The sequence below is a fragment of the Lissotriton vulgaris genome, unplaced genomic scaffold (genome assembly GCF_964263255.1).
Source record: "Lissotriton vulgaris unplaced genomic scaffold, aLisVul1.2 SCAFFOLD_1934, whole genome shotgun sequence".
NCBI lineage: Eukaryota > Metazoa > Chordata > Amphibia > Caudata > Salamandridae > Lissotriton > Lissotriton vulgaris.
The window spans coordinates 290017-310166 of NW_028255570.1; the positions used below are offsets into that span (position 1 = coordinate 290017).

Below are 20150 nucleotides of genomic sequence, written 5' to 3' on the forward strand. Positions count from 1 at the left end.
AGCACTTCCGGTGGATGGGTAGTCAGGCCGCCCTTGTTCAGCGGTGCCTAGTCTTCTTGGCAGGCAGACACGCCAGTTGTAGTTTGCGAGTCACTAATGGCGTCTAGTCCCGTCGGCAGTGAGTCCGTACCAGCACTGGCTGACAAGATGCAAGATGGCGGCGACTACGCAGTTACTTTCGAACTTCAGTTACAATTATCGCCGCTGTTGTTCACTGTATTGCCTTGACGTCGGAGAGATAAAGCCAGCATTTGAGTGACCGAGAGGGATCCGCCAGTTTCAAGCTCCGCTGGCGTTGGTCTGTGGCCGCTGCGGGCACTTCCGCTTGGCCGCGCCGGCGATGGTCCACTTCCACCCGGATAGAACTCAACTCAGCCACCGCGGCTGCACTCGTGCCGCCAGGCCGCACTCTGAGGTCAGTTGAGGTAGCTCCTTCCTCCCGGTCCCGGGGCGTAAACGCACCCAAACTTCTCCTGCAGCTGTCGTTCGGTCACCGGACCCGGGGCACCCCTTCTGGGTTCGTTGTTGAGCGGATAGGCATGCGGATTGATGCAGGAAGCCGCCACGCTACGGGAGCCTCTCTAGTTTGCTGCCGCCATCATCGGCTGCTAGCCACGCCCCCCTGCTTTTACATATTTATCCCTCTCGAAGATTGCCATCAATGAACTTTGAACACATTTAATGTCTAAGACTAATACTATGCCTATTGGTTATGCCGACCTTCTTTCAGGATGTTACACCAAGTACAAGGCCTTACTTTTGCCAAAATCAGAATATGCTTTAAATGATGCAAACAAAAGCTCTTTCATTTGAGATTTCAATGTCCATATTGCTGGGTTAGAGGAGGCTGCAGTGAGTAGAGGCCAGTATAGGTTAATGGTTGTTTAGGCATGTAAGGAAACAGGATTTTTGCAAGTTTACCCTGGCGTTTTCCCCGCCTTTTCACTACTAGGTTCTGGTTTACTGGCTCTGAAATGCCCTAATCCCAGCTAAACAAAACTCAGTTCATGTGCACCGCCACTTAAAATGGTGTATGTTTAATTGGCTTGTCCCCAATGGGCATAGCCTAACTTACTTGTAAATACCTAGTATTTGATGCCAGTATAACTAGGGCCTGTATGTTATTGTCCCCTCCCAGGCAACTGTGCCACACAGAGTGGGGCAAGGTAAGACATAGCTCTCAGTCACTATAGATTGGAAGGGCAGTTTAAAACTGCTAACTCAACTTTGCTATTTAAAGTAATGTCAAAGCCCAAACCTTCCTTTTTAAAATGTCAGTCACCCCTAAGGTAGGCCTAAAGAGCCTTAAGGCCGGCAGAGTGCTGTATGTTAAAAGGATGAACATGTACTTTTACATGCTCCAGCAGTAAAAACCTTAAATCATTGTTTTTTTCCTTTGGAAAGGCTAGTGGCACTATTGGCAAATAGTTATAGAATGGCCCGCCAGCCCTGCTAACTTCAGAATTGGACTACTAAGGTTGGCACGGTTTGCTATCAAAAGCATCAGTGCATTAAATCCGATTTAATGGTTTAATCAAATGTAATGTCACTGGTGGCCAAAGTGCAACTTTAGAAGTTGCCACTTTAGTTGCCCACGGTTTCCAGTGGCCGTTAACTGATGTACACAAGGCTTGTCCTTCAGACCGGTTTCTGCCATCCTGGGGGAAATGTGCTAACTATTTCCAGGAAAGGACACCATAGGGACCTGCAATGAAGAGGTGTTACCTCCCTCCTGCAGGAAGCCACATGGGTTTTAATCCAAAAACTGCCCTTCAAAAATGAAGCCGCCTTTGAAGGGCAAATGGGTAACACTTAGGAGAGGAGCTACTCTATTGCACTGGGGACAAGAAAGAATCTCTGTCACACTGGTTTCCCCAGTGACATATAACCCCTTGGTAGCCACACCTCTTGGGGTGGACTAGGGAAGCTCATTGTCGAGAGAGGGATCTCACCATTATGGTAGTCGGAAGAACGATACATCCTCAGATAGCCAAATGCACACTTCCAGGAAGTAGTCAACAGGAAGGAGGGAACCTTGTATCCCATTGGCTGCCAATTGCATCCTAGCCTGAGGGCGTTTTCCGAAGAAAAATAGGGCACCCAGAACTCTATTATTGACAGACTTGGAAGAAGGACCGATGAAGGACTGACATACTGCACCAATGGGCCAGCAAAGAAAGGGTGCACAGACTGGGACTTTGCCTGGTGGCCAGCAAAACAAGGGACTGTGCTTGCCATGTCCTTCTTAGGGAGAAGCTGTCTCCAGAGCCCAGTCAAGATGAGAGAACTACAAGGGCCAGATGCCTGGCCTACTGTTTGCAGCACAGGGAACAGCTGAAGAAGCCTGATGGGGTAAGTTGGTAGCCTAAAGTCTTCAAGCTGCTACCACCGCTGCAGGCATCACAGACAACTAAGACCTTTCACATAGAGTTGCTCCAGACTTCGGTGACCCCAGGAGTGTTGCTGGGGCCCTCATAAGGAAACTTTTCGACCCAGGAAGTTGACCTGTGACAGTGACAACGGGTCAATTGGTAGTCCAGTGGCATTTGTACTTTGGCTAGGCCGGAAAGTACTTTGTGGGATGTAAACCCTGCAACCAGGACCCCGTCAACATCTTCTAGGCCAAAGATTCCCTGCAAGAAGACCCCAGCCGACCACGTCTCATTCAGTTTACTTGCACCATCTTCAGCATCCTTTAACCTTTTCATCAGGACTACTCCATAAGAATCTATGGCAACGCTGATCTGTTCTTGTAACTACTTGGACTGCTTCACATGTGAAGGTAACTATTCGTGAGGGCTTGTTCGTTGTTGAGTGAAACAGCAATGATTTATTTTTAAAATATATGTATTTTGTGGTTCGCAAATTACCAGCATTTAAAAACATTTGTTCTCCCCACATTGCTTCACCAACCCGAGTTGCTTGTATTATGAGGCTTCCTGGGAGTTGTACTTCGGATGATCACAAACGTGCTTCAACAGGTGAGCTGCATTGCACGGGGGAGGAGCGGACCCACGTCAGCTACTTTAATGGTAGCAGGGAAGACTTCACCAAATATACCATTCCGGTGTTGGGCGCTGACGAAGGCTTAAGCTGAAATGCATTTGCGGCCACTGGAGCTATTTTGGCAATTAAAGGCTGTCTTACCTGTTCCCCTCTGGGCTTCCGCTTCTTCTTTGTGAGGGAGGTTTGTGGAGACATTTCTGTGCCAGCCAGAGGCGCAATTCGGAAGTCCCTGCCACGCTTTGGGTCCGGACCGTAACTGGCTTGCTTCGCGGCACTTTGGTTGTTTCAGGGATGGAATGTGTCCGGCACCTGCCCCGCTTGCTGGAGGACCTGAACAGTTGAGGTATTGCACCTCTTGTCGGGCAATCTGCATTCCGCATTTAGCCCCTGCATTATGGACTTCCTGCACTGTTGGCTGTGGCAGATTTAGGGGACTCGAGGAGAGACTTTGAAAGCACGGGACAGCTTTGTGTGCCTTCCCATTCTGCATTTTGTGGTTCGCAAATTACCAGCATTTAAAAACATTTGTTCTCCCCACATTGTTTCACCAACCCGAGTTGCTTGTATTATGAGGCTTCCTGGGAGTTGTAGTTCGGATGATCACGAACGTGCTTCAACAGGTGAGCTGCATTGCACGGGGGAGGAGCGGACCCACATCAGCTACTTTAATGGTAGCAGGGAAGACTTCACCAAATATACCATTCCGGTGTTGGGCGCTGACAAAGGCGTAAGCCGAAATGCATTTGCTGCCACTAGAGCTGTTTTGGCAATTAAAGGCTGTCTTACCTGTTCCCCTCTGGGCTTCCGCTTCTTCTTTGTGAGGGAGGTTTGTGGATATATCTATATATATCTATATATATATATATATATATCTATATATATATATATATCTATATATACATCTATATCTCTAATGGAGACTACTAGCCGCAGATTCCTTAACATAGAATTATCCCCAGGCATAAGACTGGATCCGGAAAATTTTCTTCGTCCCAGCATCCCTGCGCGCCTGGGGGTGGCACCGCGTGACTCCGCCGTGATGTCCGCAGGCGTGACTTCAGCAAGGTCACATAAGCCCCACCCCGGCGCTCCGACGTCAGTTTTTTCTCTTTTCTGCGTGCAACGCGGCTCTGGATCGTGTCCTGGCCTGTTTTCAGGCCTTCTTTCACACTTTGCGCTTCGGAACAGTGTGCGAATGCCTTTGGGCTTTAAGACGTGTACCTCCTGTGCACATCGGATGTCGACGACGGACCCTCATCCGATTTGTATGTGGTGGCTGGGTGAGCACCATGACTCAACGTACTGCGACACATTTCAGCACCTCAAACCGAAGTCACGGCGGGAGCGCCGCATGAAATTGCTGTTGACATGCTGGTCCAGGTCGGTGTCGTCCCAGCGTTCGTCCCCCACCTTGGAAGCCAGGAGCTGCCGGTTTGGGCTGCGACATCGCCGCTCGCCGACTGGTAGGTCCTGCAGCTTGTCTCTGAGGCCCTGTCCTCCTTCGGCGGAGGGTGCGGGCTCTCCCTGGGACTTGTGCCTGTCGCCACCCTATCTGCCTTTTCCGGGCATCGGGGCAACTAGGGCCCAAATGACAGCCTACGATGCGGCTCTGCAGGATTCTTTGGCTCCTCCTCCTGAGACGTCTTTTGATCGCTTGCCTCGCGTGGGGCCTTCCGCGGAGTCGCCGGTGGCTTAGGCCCTGGCACCAAAGTTTTCAGCTTCAGGTTGTAGGAGGGTGGTGTCGTCAAGAGGTAGTCCTTCTGGGCTCCTCTTAGACACGTGGCGTCCCTGCCTCGCTGCAAATCCCTACGGTGTTCCCTGTGGCGTTGCAGGAGGTTTCCAGGACTCGGGGTTGGTCCCGGAGTTCCCCTCGGCCCTCTGAGCAGGTGGCTGCCTCACCAGAGGCCGAGTCGGCGCCAAAGGCTTTCCTCCCCAGTGGTGCTGCGGGTGTAGGCTGGGGCTTGGGGTGCTTTCCAGTGTCCCTCTTGGTAGTCTACATGGGTGGCTGCCCCGTGTGAGGTAGAGCCGGCGCCTTTTCAGCACTGCTCCTTAGCCGACCTGGCTCCGATCCCGTCCCATCCTCCTGGGGAGCCTGTGGTGGTCGTTGTCTCCACTCCACCAGTGCTCACTCCGCGCCCACTGGACCAACCTTGGTGCCTTCTAATCCCCCCACTTACCCCCCCTCCGGTACCACCACCACCACCGCTGCAATTAATAGACGATCCTCCACCAACTACTCCTGATAGCCAAGGGGACACTGACCACCCAGACCCGCATGAGGAGTGGGCTGGTTATATTATCCCTACTCACTCTTCTCCTTCGGCAGCTCCTCTAACTACTTCTCTGGACAAAGAAAGCGGACGTCTGGACAATGCGGGCAAGAGATTCTCCTCTGTCGGGCCGCCTGGTCAAAGCAGCTAACACTTTAGAGATTCTGGGCTACTACGACTGCCATCCTTACCTCTATCAACTACCCGAAGACAGGAAAAGCGGAGCAAAAAAGATCCTCCAGGAAGGACAGAGGTCTTCCTCTGAGGTCATTGATTTTGCATTGGATATTGATACTACTGCTTTTCGTTCCCTGGCGAGAGCAGCGGTCCTACGTCGCCAGGGTTGTCTTCGAGCAACCTCGTTTAGACCAGAGGTCCAGAACTAAATCTTAGACCAGGGCTTTCCAAACTTTTCATGTTGGTGAAGCATATTTAGGAGATGCATCATTTTTGGGACACGGTAAGGAAATGTGGGGAGTGAGCAAGCCCGAACCACCAAAGAAAATTTTGAAAAACAAGTGGGCAAATGATGCATGTCAAGCAAATTTGAGAAAGGAGCAAGGTTAATAAAGCAATTATGAATCTGTTCTATCAAAGACAGTGACTGGCAAAACAGGGTGTAAGGTTAGGTTTGTGCTTGAAGCAGGAATGGAATCATGCACACATTGACGCATGCCCCAGTGATTTAGGGAATAAAAGGACGGGTGCACGCACTGCCAACCCTTCCAATCCTGCACAAAGTCCACCTGCTGTCTTGCTGAATATGAGTTATACAAAAATCAGTTCAGGATGGGGAAATTGTGAGTGGTAAAACAATAATGCAACTTATCAGCTGGTCTCTGCGCATTGAACTCTGATGGGACTGCTCTCTGCAGCGTGCCAAAAGCCAACAGAAAATAAGACCAGTCATATGTTTTTCCATTCAGCACTCTGAGGTAAAATTAACTGTATATAAGAAGTAACAAATACATATCACTCATCCCCAGTCACAGATCTTGGTTGAATCCATCATTCTTTAACTCACTTCGCCACCTCAGTTCAGACCCAGCTTTATGACAATTAATCCATAAATCACGATGTTGATATACATTGGAAGGGTAAGCCGTAAACACAGAGCTGAAATCTCAACCAATTTTGAAAGTCAGAAATCTAAACAAAGCATTTACTTAACAGCAAAAAAAAGCTTGCTTTAAACGGGAGTTTCAGAATGTACAAACTAGAGTGCAGCACTATCTTGATGGCTAAATGAACAACTCTAGTTTTACAGTTATATTCACAAACCTCTCAATCAAGCATTCAGTAAGCAAGGCTCACTTTATTGCATAGGTAACTGAGTAGTCATAAGATGGTTAGCATGTAACACAGGTTATTTGAACATGGTGTTTCAAGTGTGCAGCTTTAGAAATGAATGGAAGAGCGATATATGAAGGACCTGGTGGGGTCAGGTTGGTGTCAGACATGTGAAGCGGAGTGGCACGGAAAGGCGGAATGGTTCACGAGTGTCCTATTGTAGTTCCAGGAGTCGTGGTCACACAGAGGGACAGCAGAAACTGGGTATTGGCAAAAGTGGGAGGCAGGGGCATACTGAGGGCTTGCAGAAGAACTTTGCCACACATAAGCTCTACAGTTGTTATCTCCTATAGTGGCTGCAGTGATGAGATGAGGCAGAGCACATACAAAAGTGCGGCGGGCGAGGCAGTTACTCACAGGAGCTTCGGGGGTCTGGGGGCACAGAGGGCCGGCAGGGGCGAGAGAAGACAGAGAGGCACAGATAGATTGACACACAGGGTGCAGAAGGGAAGGACCACACATAGAGACTGCATGGGTTTGAGGGGCTGTTAGATGGGATGCAAGGGGAAGGGCTCACAGGGGCTGACTGGAAGGATGGTATATACGGACCACCGGGTGTCTTGAAACACAAGGGCTGTAGAGGGGCTAAGAAGCAGATTGAAAGTGGGAGCACATAGAGGGGTTGCAGGCATTGTGGCTACTACAGAGAGGGGCTTCAGAGATGTGGGGACACAGGGTGAGGCAGGAAACTAGAGTTGGGAAGAGGACATGCAGATTGCAGTAGACAGGCCAAACATTGGCGCTTAACAGTGATTTAGTGCTAAATGGATTGTTGGGAAGCGATGGACAGGCAGATGGATAGCAGCAGTTACGCCAACACCTCCCTTAATACAGCCACACAAAGAACACCATGTATCAACACAACCAATAATCATATACTCCACACACCACCATACCTCACATACCACATCACAACAAAACTCCTGTAAATTCCCCCCAAAAAACTAAAGTTGAATGGGTGTACTCTCTGTTAAGGCTGACAAATATATTAACAGTGCATTTGCTATAAAGATTAACAAGCTGTAAAATTAATATGGAAATGTGCTACTTTTATCTCGTGGGCCCAACCCCACAATACTAATTGACCCAGTCTTCTCACCATCAAAGTAATATAACATTTGACACAGATTAAATTAAAACATTGAATAACTACTTTATATATGCCAACACCTCCAACATCTCAATTGTCTTCAGTCAGCCATATGTTGACAAGCCCACCATTAAAAGATAACTAAGATCCAAGATTGTCCACCGTACAAGCAAATTCTGATTGTCCCCCAGACATGCCTGAAGCAGTTAACAGTGCCACAGCGTGGTAAAGTCAAAAAGTAGTCATCTGCTGCAAAGGCAAAAACACTTTTTACCTGATTTCACAAGCTATACTGGTCTGCTGGACGAGGAAGCGTGCATGGCTGGCTCTGCCCACCCTGACTCAGAGTTCTTGGGAGGGATTATTAATCATAGACTGCGACTTTATCTGGCAACAGTAGATACTGCTAATGACGCCACTCACTGTTCTCCCTTGAGGGTCATTAATCCCCCCCTATCACCCCTGTCTCCAGTCCTCTCACAGGCCCATGCCCGCTGAGGTATTTATGGGCCAGAGTGCAGCCTGGTAAGAAGAGGGGGCATTTATCCGGGCACTGTAATAAAGTGGTCCTGTATATACTGGACCAAAATAAGGTACAGTGTGTATAGAGTCCCCAGTCTCCAGAGGTATGGCATAAGTTAAAGTTAGATATAACCTTACTCTCTAAAGTGGTAGCTTGGTCGAGCAGGAAGGCAGTATCAGAGGACAGTATAAAGCATTTGTTGTACACACTCAATCAAGCAAATGGTCTCACACACTCAAGAACTGCACTCTAGGCCAATTGTTTTATATCAAAAGATATTCAGCTAGATTCATCATAGTCCCGTTTTGCAAGTCCTTAATAGCGATTATTAAGGAATCGCTATTAATTACTTGCAAAACGGGATTCATGTAGGAATCGCAAAATAAATTGCGATTCCTACACATTCCTTATTTGCGATTTAGCAAATTGCTAATCGCAAATAAGGAATAACTCCCCATTCATTCCTATGGCCTAAAGGCCCATAGGAATAAATGGGGAGTTATTCCTTATTTGCGATTAGTAATTTACTAATCGCAAATAAGGATGCGATTTCAAGGGTGCCAGGGGTGTCCAAAGGACACCCTGTAGCACCCCTGAAATGTAATCTACATTGGTGTTGCGCACACACATGTCCAAAGGACATGTGTGTGTGTGTAACATGCAACTTAGAAAAATGCATTTAAATGCATTTTTCAGTTTTCGCTATTTACCACGAGGTTTGACCTCGCGTTAAATAGTGGCCCAAAATTGCGATTTCGCTATTTTAAAATGGTTCATGAATTGCATTTAAGGAATCTCAAATAGAGATTCCTTAAATGCAATTCCTCGCAAATGTGCGAATTCTTCATTAGCGAATTTTGCATTTGGGATGATGAATCCCAAATGCAAAAATTGCACTCGCAGCTGGCCAGGTTCTCAGAATCTGGCCATTTGCGAGCGCAATTAAGCTTGATGAATCTGGGCGATAGTGGTTTTATTTTAGAACCAACAGGTATCAAAATATACTTTTCTCAATATGAGTGACTTTAGGTAATTACTTTGCAAAAAGGCAATAGACTTTGTAAGTACATTAGCTACAGTGGTTGCAATAGGCAACACAATTTAACATTGAGTTCAATGGGTTTTGCTAGATAAATGCAATGGATTACGTTGTGGATTACTTTTCTAAAGCCAGGACTGGATCCTAGATTCAGTCCCGGGACATGTACTGTAAACCGTTAAGTAAAAGCGTTTTGGTTGCAGTAGTGATTTTTAAAGTATATAAATGTATTTTCAAAGTTGACACTTAGAAACTTTTCAGTGAAAACGAAGCAATGTTATCCTATGGGAGGAAATTCAAGGCACAGGTAAAGTAGGTTTGCGTTACTTTTGTAATCCAGTACTGGACTCCGAAGTTCAGCACTGGGACCTCTACCTAAGACGGGTAAGTAATTAGGTTTTGGTAGTTGGTATGATTTTTAAAGAATATAAATGTATTTTCAAAGTTGACACAAACTTTTCAGTGAAAAACCAAGCAAGGTTATCCTATGGGAGGAAATTCAAGTTACTGGTAAGTACACTTATAATTACTTTTACCATTCAGTGCTGGGCTAACCGGTGCAGCACTGGCTTTTCTCCTGATCAAAGGTGAGTAACTCAGAATTTGTTGTTCGGCTGATTTTAGATTAATATTTTAAAGTTTCAAAACGCCAAGAATTTTCAAGTGAAACCAGTCCATGTTATCCTATGGAAGGAAAATGAGTTACTGGCTTTTAGGTAAGTACTCGACTGGTTGAGTTAAGGTTCTGGGCATAGACTCGGGGGTCTCCCAGGGTCGGAAAGGTACAGTAGTTACACCCTCAGCGGCACAGGGGCAGCCGGGTGCAGAGAGAGTAGGCCCAATGCAATCCTATGGAGGGTAGGGGGCCTTCCGTTGGTGGCTGCAAGCAAGCAGGCCACGCGGCTCTGAGCTGAGCTCCTGGTCACTTACTCACAGCAAGTGGGGAAGTAGGGTAGTAGTTGCACTTCCAGCGGCACTCTGGCGGCTGGGTGCAGGGTGCTATAGAGCCTTCCGGCTCTCAATGTTCTCCAATGGGAAAGGTAAAAACGGAACAAAGGCTGCAGGCTCGGGGACGGAGATTCTTCAGGTGCGACCACCACTTCGAGAGGTAAGTTGGGATCTTGGTGAAGAGGCAGGCACCCAAAGTAAGGCACAGGGGGCCGTGGTGCGCCGGGTGCAGTGGTGTCTTTTGGCGTCTGGGAAATCTTACCCTAGGCTGGTCGCGGTTGGAGGGATCCCTGGTTCTGAGGCTGCAGGCGTCGTCTGGGTCGTCGAGGAGGGTCTTCGGGCACTGGACTCCGGTCACAGTCCCCGGGGGGACGTCCTCGTGGTCTTGGGTCACTCAGTCACAGGCCGGGCATGGCGGGTGCAGAGTGTGCTGGATTAGTGGTTCCTGGCTGGCACCAGGGGTTTGAGCAGTCCCAGTCTTTTGGAAGGTTCAAGGCGGGCAGGTCCTCCGGGGTTTTCGAGGTTGCTGTCCGTAGGAGATGCCCGAGTTTCGCAGGAGCAGGTTCAAGGATCAACAGGCCTGTAGGGTTCTGGGGCCAAGTCAGTTGGTGTCGTCCTCTTGTTAGCAGCTGCACGGCAGGTCTTCTTGTTTCTTGTACTTCTTGTTTCAATCTGGATCTGAGGAAGGAAGGTGCCCCTAAATCAGGGCTCGAGAAATTCACTCGACCGCTCGCATTTGCGAGTGAGATTGATTAAGGACGAGCTATTTTTAGGTCCTACTCGCCCTTTCTGGCGAGTAGGAATACAAACTTGACACTTGACCTCTGCCTCTGAAAGCAGAGGAAATGTGACAAGGTAGCAAGATTTAAAGGCATCTTTATTGCTCACGAAGTAAATGAGCAATAAAAATGCTTTTAAATCTTGCTAACTTGTCACATTTGCTCAGTTTTCAGAGTTTGAGGTCAAGTTCATTTAAGTTAGGTTGAGGAGATTTTGTAGTTTACTAGACCTGCAGGTCTAGAGCATTTTATATGATTTGTCGAGCCCTGCCCTAAATACTAAAATTTAGGGTGTTTGCAGGTAGGGCAAGGGCAGGGACCAATGGGTCCCTGTCCTGGGTACACCCCCTAGCCTGCACCTCTCCTGTGGGAGGGGGGCAGGAGCCTAGCTGTGATTGGGCAGGGCTCCCCAGCTTCAAGATGGCCGGAGCACGGAGTTGTGCTTCACCTCACCTCACCTCTCCCACCTGAGGTGTGGGGTTGGCATCGGCTGGCACACCCCCTTTCCTTACTTAGGGTTTCCTGATGTTCTTCCCGCCAAAGTGGGGTCAGAACTGGTGTGGGCCAGTTGCTGAGTACAGCAAGTGGCCTGGAGAAGCTCACAAAGGCGGTATTCCTTTATAGCTTCCCCTGCCCATCCTGGGGAGGAGACTTGGCAACTCGTCCCAGGATGTGCATTGTTTCAGACCCGAGAGCGGCAAGCTCTCGACTCAGGGGTTTTAGAAACATGTCTGTTGGTGGCAGCCTCTGTAGCCACAGTCAGGACACTGGGAGTTGGTTAGGTTTCAGGGGGCATCTCTAAGATGCCCTCTATCGTGCATTTTACAATAAATCCCACACTGGCATCAGTGCTGGTTTAATGTGCTGAGAAGTTTGATCGCTTCACTGAAGACTGAAGTTTGATATCATGGTTCTGTGGAGTTACTAATGACAACCTCCCAGTACCATATATCTTAATGGCCGCACTGCACTTATAGTGCCCAGGAATGGCCCTGGGTACTGTAGGGCCACAGGGCTCATGCACCTGTGCCCACACCACTGGCATAGGTTGTGAGAAAGTGGCTCTAAATGTACTGGACCAGAATAAGGTACAGTGTGTATAGAGTCCACAAACCCCAGCGGTATAAAGGAGGTTAAAGCCAGGTGTGGCCTTACTCTCCAAAGTGGTAGCTTGGTTGAGCAGTAGGCAGTACCAGAGGACAGTGTAAAGCATTTGTTGTACACACTGTCAGCAAAAGGTTTCACACACTCTAGAACTGAACTCTAGGCCAATTGTTTTTATATCCAAAGATATAGTGGTTTTATTTTTAGAATCAATAGTTATCAAAATATACTTTTCTCGATGAGTACTCTCGTGTAATTACTTTGCAAAGAGACAATAAACTTTGTGAACACAATAGATACAATGGTTGCAGTAGGCAACACAATTTAACATTGATCTCAATGGGGTTTTCTACATAAATGCAGCTGATTACTTTATAGATTACTTTTGTAACTTCTGGACTGGATCCTAAATTCAGTCCTGGGGTCTAAGCTGAAAACTGTTTAGTAAAAACGTTTTAGTTATTGCAATGATTTTGAAAGAATATAAAGCTATTTTAAAAGTTGACCAACCTTTCAGTGAAGAAACCAGCAACGTTATCCAATAGAAGGAAATTCAAAGCACAGGTAAAGTAGGTTCTCGTTACTTTTGTAATCCAGTACGGGGCTCCTAGGTTCAGCACTGGGGTCTCTACCTAAGACAGATGAGTAATTACCTTTTAGTAGTTGGTACGATTTTTAAGGAATATTTGTACTGTTCAAAAGTAGACACTTTGAAGAAATGTCATAGAAAAACAGTCAATGGTTTCCTATGGACGAAATTTAGATTACTAGTAACCACAGTTGTGATTACTTTTGTGGTTCAGTACTGGGCTAAAAGATACAGCACTGGCTTTTTTCCTGATTACAGGTGAGTACTTGGGATTTTGATATTCGGCTGATTTTAGATGAATATTTTAACATTTCAAAACTTCACACTTGGAAGAAATTTCGAGTCAAACCGGTCAATGTTATCCTATGGCAGGAAAGTAGTCCTCGGTGTTCAGGTGAGTACTCGACTGGTGAAGTTAAGGTTCCGGGCATAGACTCAGGGGTCCACCAGGGTCAGGTAGGTACAGTTGGTACACCCTCAGCGGCACAGGGGCGGCAGGGTGCAGAGGTAGTTAGGCCAAATGTTATCCAATGTGAGGCAGGGGGCCTTTGGTTGGTGGCTGCTGGCTAGCATGCCACGCGTCTGTGGGAGCTGGGCTCCTGGTCACTCGCTCAGGGCAGATGGGGAAGTAGGGTAGGACAAAGGTTGCACTCCCAGGGGCACTCGGGTGGTTGGGTGCAGAGTGCTTTTGAGCCGTCTGGCCCTCAATGTTGTTCAATGAGGATCTTGAAAAGGGAACCAAGGCTGCAGGCTCGGGGACGGAGGATCTTCTGGAGCGACCAACACTTCGAGGGTTAAGTTGGGATCTTGGAGGATAGGTAGACGCCCAGGAGTTGGGCACAGGGGGCGCCTGGTGCAGAGGTGTCTTTTGAGGTTGGGAAATCTTACCCCCTGCTGGTCGCGGTCAGAGGGGTCCTTTGACCTGAGGCTGCAGGCGTTGTCCGAGTCGGCGAGGAGGGTCCCGGGGCACTGGATTCCAGGTCAGAATCGCCGGGGGGGACTTCTTCAGGGCCTTGATTCACTCCGGCACAGGCCAGGTTTGGCAGGTGCAGTGTGCGCAGGGTTCGCAGTTCCGGGCTGATGCCAGGGCTTGTTACTTGCTTTGAGCAGTATCACTGCTCGTGGGAGACCCAGGTAGTCAGAGTCACAAGGCAGTCAGGTCCTCCGGGGTATTTGAGGTTGCTGACCACTGGAGACGCCGGGGTTTAGCAGGAGCAGGTTTGAGGGTCGACAGGCTGGTAGGGCTGGGGCCAAGTCGTTTGGTGTCTTGCTCTTTTTAGCAGCTGCATGGCAGGTCTTCGTGTTCCTTGTTGTTCTTTCTTGTTTCAGAATCTGGATCTGTGGAAAAAGGTTCCGGATGCCTCAATACTAAATTTAGGGGCGTTAAAGGTAGGGCAAGGGCCGGAACCATTGGGTCCCTGTCCTGGGGTGGGTACACCCCCTAGCCTGCTCCTCTCCTGTGGGAGGGGGGGCATGAGCCTAGCTATGATTGGGCAGGGCTCCCCATCTTAAAGATGGCCGGAGCCTGGGGTTGTGCATCACCTCGCCTCTCCCACCTGAGGGGTGGAGCTGGCAACCCCCCTTTCTGATGTAGGTTTTCCCGCCAGAGTGGAGGTCAGAACTGGTGGGGGTCAGTTGCTGAGTACAGCAAGTGTTCTGGAGAAGCTCACAAAGGCAAAATGCTCTTGAAGCTTCCCCTGCCCATCCTGGGGGAGGAGGCTTGACACCTCGTCCCAGAATGTGCATTGTTGCAGGCCAAGGAGAGCAGGGAGCTCTCCACCCAGGGGTCCAGCAACATTTCTGCAGTGTGGCAGCCTCTCGGACAACACGTGGATTGTAGGTTAGGTTTCAGGGGGCATCTCCAAGATGCCCTCTGTAGTGTATTTTAAATTAAATCCCACACTGGCATCAGTGTTGGTTTAATGTGCAGAGAAGTTTGATATCAAACTTGTCAGTCTTCAGTGTAGCCATTATGGTGCTGTGGAGTTGGTAATGACAACCTCCCAGCACCATATACTCTTAATGGCATCACTGCACTTACAGTGCCCAGGAATGGCCCTGGGTACTGTAGGGGCACAGGGCTCATGCACCTGTCCCCACACCACTGGCATAGGGCACCCAGCTAGAGGGGTGACTGATGTATGCCAGGGCAGTGGGTTTGTGGGCATGGCACACTGGGATGTGTGCTATGTTGACTCTGTTTAGTTCTGTACTTAGACACTCAGCCTGCAAAGGCAGTGTGTGTGTGTGTCAGGGTACAGGGCCCCAAAGGGTGGCACAATAAGTGCTGCAGCACTTAAAGGTCTTCTCTGGTCACCATGCCCTGGGTACCTAGGGTACCATTCACTATGGGCTGACAGGTGGTCAGATAAGCCAATCTGGGTTTTAGTTTCAACACAGTTTTAGGGAAGGAACATAGGCCCTGGGCACCTGGTTGGCAGGAGCCCAGGGAACACTCAGTCAAAGCACATCAGCAATTCAGTTTAAGTGGGGGCATACCTATGCAAGAAAGATGGCACTTTTTCACAGGCACCATGATAGATGGGCCAGCTCCCCCAGGGGCTATCCGATCCACTGAAGGATCCGTCCGAACTGCTACTCAGCTCCCAGTCTCAGGCCCTGGTCTGTGAAACGCTCCACAGACGCCTGACCCGAGCCCCTTCCCCACTCGTAAACACCTGCATAAAAAAGTCACCACTTTAAACCTAATTTCTTAGTCCCCATGAGCTGCCCCCCCCCCTCCCCGACTTACTTTTTCTGGAAAGTAACCGCAGCCCCTGTTCCGCCATTTAAAACGGTGACATGAACAGGAGTAAAAGTACTACACGTCCCATATGTCCAACACATTCCGGTGCGGAGGGGCAGGAGGTAAAGTGATAGATGGAAGACCGAGAGGAGGCGGCATTAAAGGGGAAGAAGGGGGAATGAGGAGTAGACATAAAACGCAGTAAACGCGATCAAATAATACTAAGTAATCACCCACCTACAGCAGGTCGGGCAGGCAGGCCTGGATCTCATGGTGGCGGAAGCACCCAGGTGTCTCCATGCTCCTCGGCACAGATAGACAGAGCAGTAGCCCGGCTCCCCTCAGCAGCCTTTGGGCAGTGCTCTGAGTCTCTGGGTTACCGCTATCAAAAGTGCGCCACACCAGGTGGCTCCATGAACTGCACATTCAACAATCAACTTGCGCGGTAAAGGGCACAAGGCCGCGCGCACACGCTCCACTAACGCTTCTTCTGCCTCCGGGTACTGCGTCACTGACCTGTGCAGACGTCCTGATAAAAAAAAAAATGAATATATACTTGGCAGCAGTACATGCTTGATAAAGAGCACCGGCCACCTCAGGCGACACAGTACCGTGTCGCAACAGAGTTTGGAAAGCTCTGACCTAGTGCATGTCATCAGGGGTTTCTGCACCCTCCAATGTATTTTGGAGCCTATCAAGCTGGACTCGCCCCCTCAGTAGTCCTTTCTCCCAGTTCTCCCCATCATCCCGCCAGCACTGATTTATTGTTGCTTGTAAAATCCTAGATCTCCTGAACCATTCGGTGGATCTTTTTCTTTCTAGTGTATGATTCTTATAAAAATAGTCTAAAATAGGCACCATACCTACAACAAACCAAATTGGGGTCTGGAAGGACGAAAGCGGTCTCGCTCAGTAACCATACAGGGGATCCACCATAATTGTTTTAGCATCCTGTTTTCTCCCTTGCAAGTGTTCTCCAAGTTTTACATGCGGCTCAAAAAAACTTGCCAATTTGACAATATGGTGTCTCAGCATGTCCGCCCCGTATGTTTTGTGGAGTTCAGAGAAGTAATCTTTGCTAGCACAGGCCAGCCAATTTGCTTTAAAAATGGTCGTTTCATTATTTTCATAGCTGGTCCCATTAGGAAATGGCAGTATTACTATTTTAATCTGTATTCTGGTTTCCTGCATAGTACAGCTGGCCATGGCACTGTGAAAATGGCTGTTTGTGTCTGTTTACGCTAGGGGCATGGCAACATTACTTTTCTACATATCCCACTTTTAAATACATGCACTCTACCTTACGGGCTATATGGCTTACAGAGAGGTGACTTACTATTATTTAAAAGGGTGGTTTGACCTGCTAAACTAACCCTTTTGATAGGTATCACTGCAGGATTAACGCTACAGTAGTCTAAAAACCAGCAATAAATTAGGGCCCAGCAAAAAGCGAATAGTCTGAGATGAACATTCAGACAATGTTGAGTTGCCTACATTAAAAAATCTATAGTGTTTTTAGGCTCTTGCAATCTTTGACTTCCAACAACTCTTTAATTATTATCCATATTAAATGTGTTGAACAATCGTGAATTTACATAGCCCATATTCCTTTTTTTCACCAGGAAACTTTGAGTACCCTGGACTATGCCTACAGAGCAAAGAATATCATGAATAAACCTGAAGTGAACCAGAAACTTACCAAGAGAGCTTTAATTAAGGTAAGTCTTCAGTTTTCAGTCATATCCCTCTTTTCTGTTGTGCTGCAGGATTGTTGCAAAAACTAATTTGCCTGTTTTCTGTGATGTGAATAAAATCCTCAATGCTGGGCACAAATAGTGCATAGGTGTGCAGATCACTACTGATACGTGTTTCACAAGTAGTTACCTCCTTGGTGTATAATGGAGCATACACTGATAGAATTTGGCGACTCTGGAAGAAGAGGGCATTGCATAGCGTTTTTCTTAACAGAAGACCAGAATCTTAAGAAGGGACTTCAAGTAGATAATGAGTTATGACAACTATTTTTTATTAGGTTTATTCCAGGGATAAAATAAACTAATAAGTCGAAAGTTCCACCACAGCCCCCCCCCCCCCCGCAAAGATTTAACTTTGTTTATTATTACACGATTTTGTACTAGATTGCTTGCCTATTTCCCTGCCAAAGTGCCATTAGTTTCCATTTAAGGTAGAGACTTAAGCTGGCTAAGAGCCCTTTTTAGAGCGTGACGGGTGCGGAAGTTTTTACTTAGATTTGTGTTGGAGCTAATTTAGCTAGTGATGGACTTCTATAACTCTCTCTTCCAGTAGAAGTCTTTGTATACGTTTCAACTGAATCAGCTAAATGTGATTAGTGTTTTTAGCCTATTTGCTCCTTGTTGTAGTTGAATTCCTTTTGCATCAAGTGCATATTAAAATTTCAATGTAACTTGTTGCACGAATGCACTATGAATGACTTCGGACATTCCTGGCTCATTATTGTAATGTTTTAGGAATACACTGAAGAGATTGAACGTCTGAAACGCGACCTTGCTGCTGCAAGAGAGAAAAATGGAGTGTACATTTCATCCGAGAACTATGAGTAAGTATAAGTTTCTTATTTTTATGTATCCCCTTTTTGGAATGACGACCAGCAGATTCAATAAACAAGAGGGCCTGGGATTTTATTAACGGTGTACCATGTTTTGAATTAGGTTTTATGTTAGGGGTGTGCATGGAATACGCCATACTAAGCTGGGGTGGTGTGCTTGGTAGTTAATCAAAATATCTCCTACCAGTGGTTCTTGTGTGTGTTCGTTTTGCGTTTTAGATGTTTTGCAAAGTCCAGATCGAGAGGAATTGTTTTAAATAGTGTATCATAGACCGGGACAGGATTTGTTAACTTGTTTACCATCAGCTCGCCTCCTTTAATTTCTAATGGGCTCTCTAATTGGCAGTTAAGCTTTTCATCCTTGTGTGATGTACACTGATAATTTGGTCTGTACAACACTGCGGAACAAAAACCTTAATAAACTAAAATTTTAATAAAAATCCCTTAACAATTAAGCCGGATTCTACGAGGAAATTTGAACCAGAATCCTGCTACTCTGTAGCATCAAATGTTCAGGAGTTTCATAACCCACTAATTAAGGATTTGGTTGTAAATAAATTGGCATAAGCAGATATGGGAATTCTACCTGTAAAGATGATGATGTTTTACTGTGGATTCCTAAGTTTGAGGAGGAGCCTTACCTTGCCATACCACTCCTTTGGGAATCATTTGATTTGCTAGTCTAATCTAACACATAACGCTCCCTAGTATATTGTGCGCTTATGCAGTGATATCCTTCTGGGCAACCTGAAATATTCGAAGCTAATCTTGCTAAAATTGCTTTTTTTTAACCTCTATTTAATTTTTAATCCCTTTCGACATTGGTTTCTTTGTCATCCCACTTATTACATTTACGTCATAAAAATATGTAACCTAATGAATTTGTGTACTAGACTGTAACATGAACATCATTTTGGGTTCCAGATCTGGGTATGGTCGTCAAAGTATTGCTTTGTGCTCTTTATCCAGCTGTCTAAAAACATGCTAGTTTGCTTCAGTCTCTTGGGAATTATTTGAATATGTATCATGCAGTTTAAACATGACCATGATCTGCTACTAATAGCTCTACCATCCCATGGGCTTGCAGTACTACTGGTTTCTCGTAATTCCTCAGTCTAGCTCTATAAACAACTCCTGGCTTTTACCTCCTATTATTTTTTTTGCTTTTTTAGCTTGCGTGACTTGCAACCGCCCCACTCCTCAACATGAACCTATGTCAACCTGCTTCCTTGTGTACATTCAGCAAACTACTGAAACTGGCACCCTCTTTGTATTTTGGCGTGATTTAATCTGGCATGTAGAAGACTTGAGTTTAACACACTAGTACTCTGTTTCAGGGCAATGTTTGGAAAACTTTCCTGTCAAGAGGAGCAAATTGCTGAATATGTTGAGAAAATATCGGCCATGGAAGAAGAAATAAAAAGAGTAAGTAGGTATTCTGCGACCTTGAAATGCTTGTACATTGATCAAACAATGGTAACAAAACGTTTGTTTGTTGTTGTCCAGATAGACTGTCATGATTCTCACATGGGATCTAAGCCTTTTTCGGAGGTCTGTGTCACATAAAAGATGCTAGACTACCTCTTTGTTGGGTCTAGCGCATTCTGCATGTGCAGAATGGTAAATCACATTGCTCTGGAATGGACATGGGGACATTTTTATTCCTACTTATTCCTTCATTTCTCACACATTCCTAAAGTCTTCAGTGTCAATGTAGTCTGCAAGAATGTGGTCCTTTATTTAATTCTGGATTTTTACCTAAGGTGTTGTATGTTCATGCTCCATTAGATATAAGGGAATAGGAAGTGCTTTTTGTTGAAAAGCACAGCCATTTTGGATTCTCCATTATCTTTTAGCTATTGTAGACATTTAATGCCATAGTAGTAATGCACACCAACTGAAAATAATTTAAGGCTTTTAAATAATCTTGAGCCCTCTGCCCATTATCTTATGGTGCAGCCTAAGGGTTGCTAGCCTGGGCCTGCATTTCACTTGAGTCAATGGTGTTTTCTATGATAGTTCTCTCAAATGGGAGGGGCTGAGGAGAGTAGAAAGTGCTAGACTTAGGAATAGAATGTTGCAATATAGCTCTGTCACTTGTTTACCTCTTATTTAATGT

At 46.8% G+C, this 20150-nt stretch overlaps 1 protein-coding gene across 1 annotated transcript in view; it reads left to right on the forward strand.

Annotated features, from left to right (window-relative positions):
* Positions 1 to 20150, forward strand: part of KIF11 (kinesin family member 11) — a 298525-nt gene that overhangs the window by 120806 nt on the left and 157569 nt on the right. Inside the window, exons 10-12 of the mRNA XM_086951983.1 lie at positions 17067 to 17162; positions 17934 to 18022; positions 19369 to 19456. Of these exons, the coding sequence (XP_086808109.1) occupies positions 17067 to 17162; positions 17934 to 18022; positions 19369 to 19456 (273 nt within the window). The remainder of the gene's footprint in view (positions 1 to 17066; positions 17163 to 17933; positions 18023 to 19368; positions 19457 to 20150) is intronic.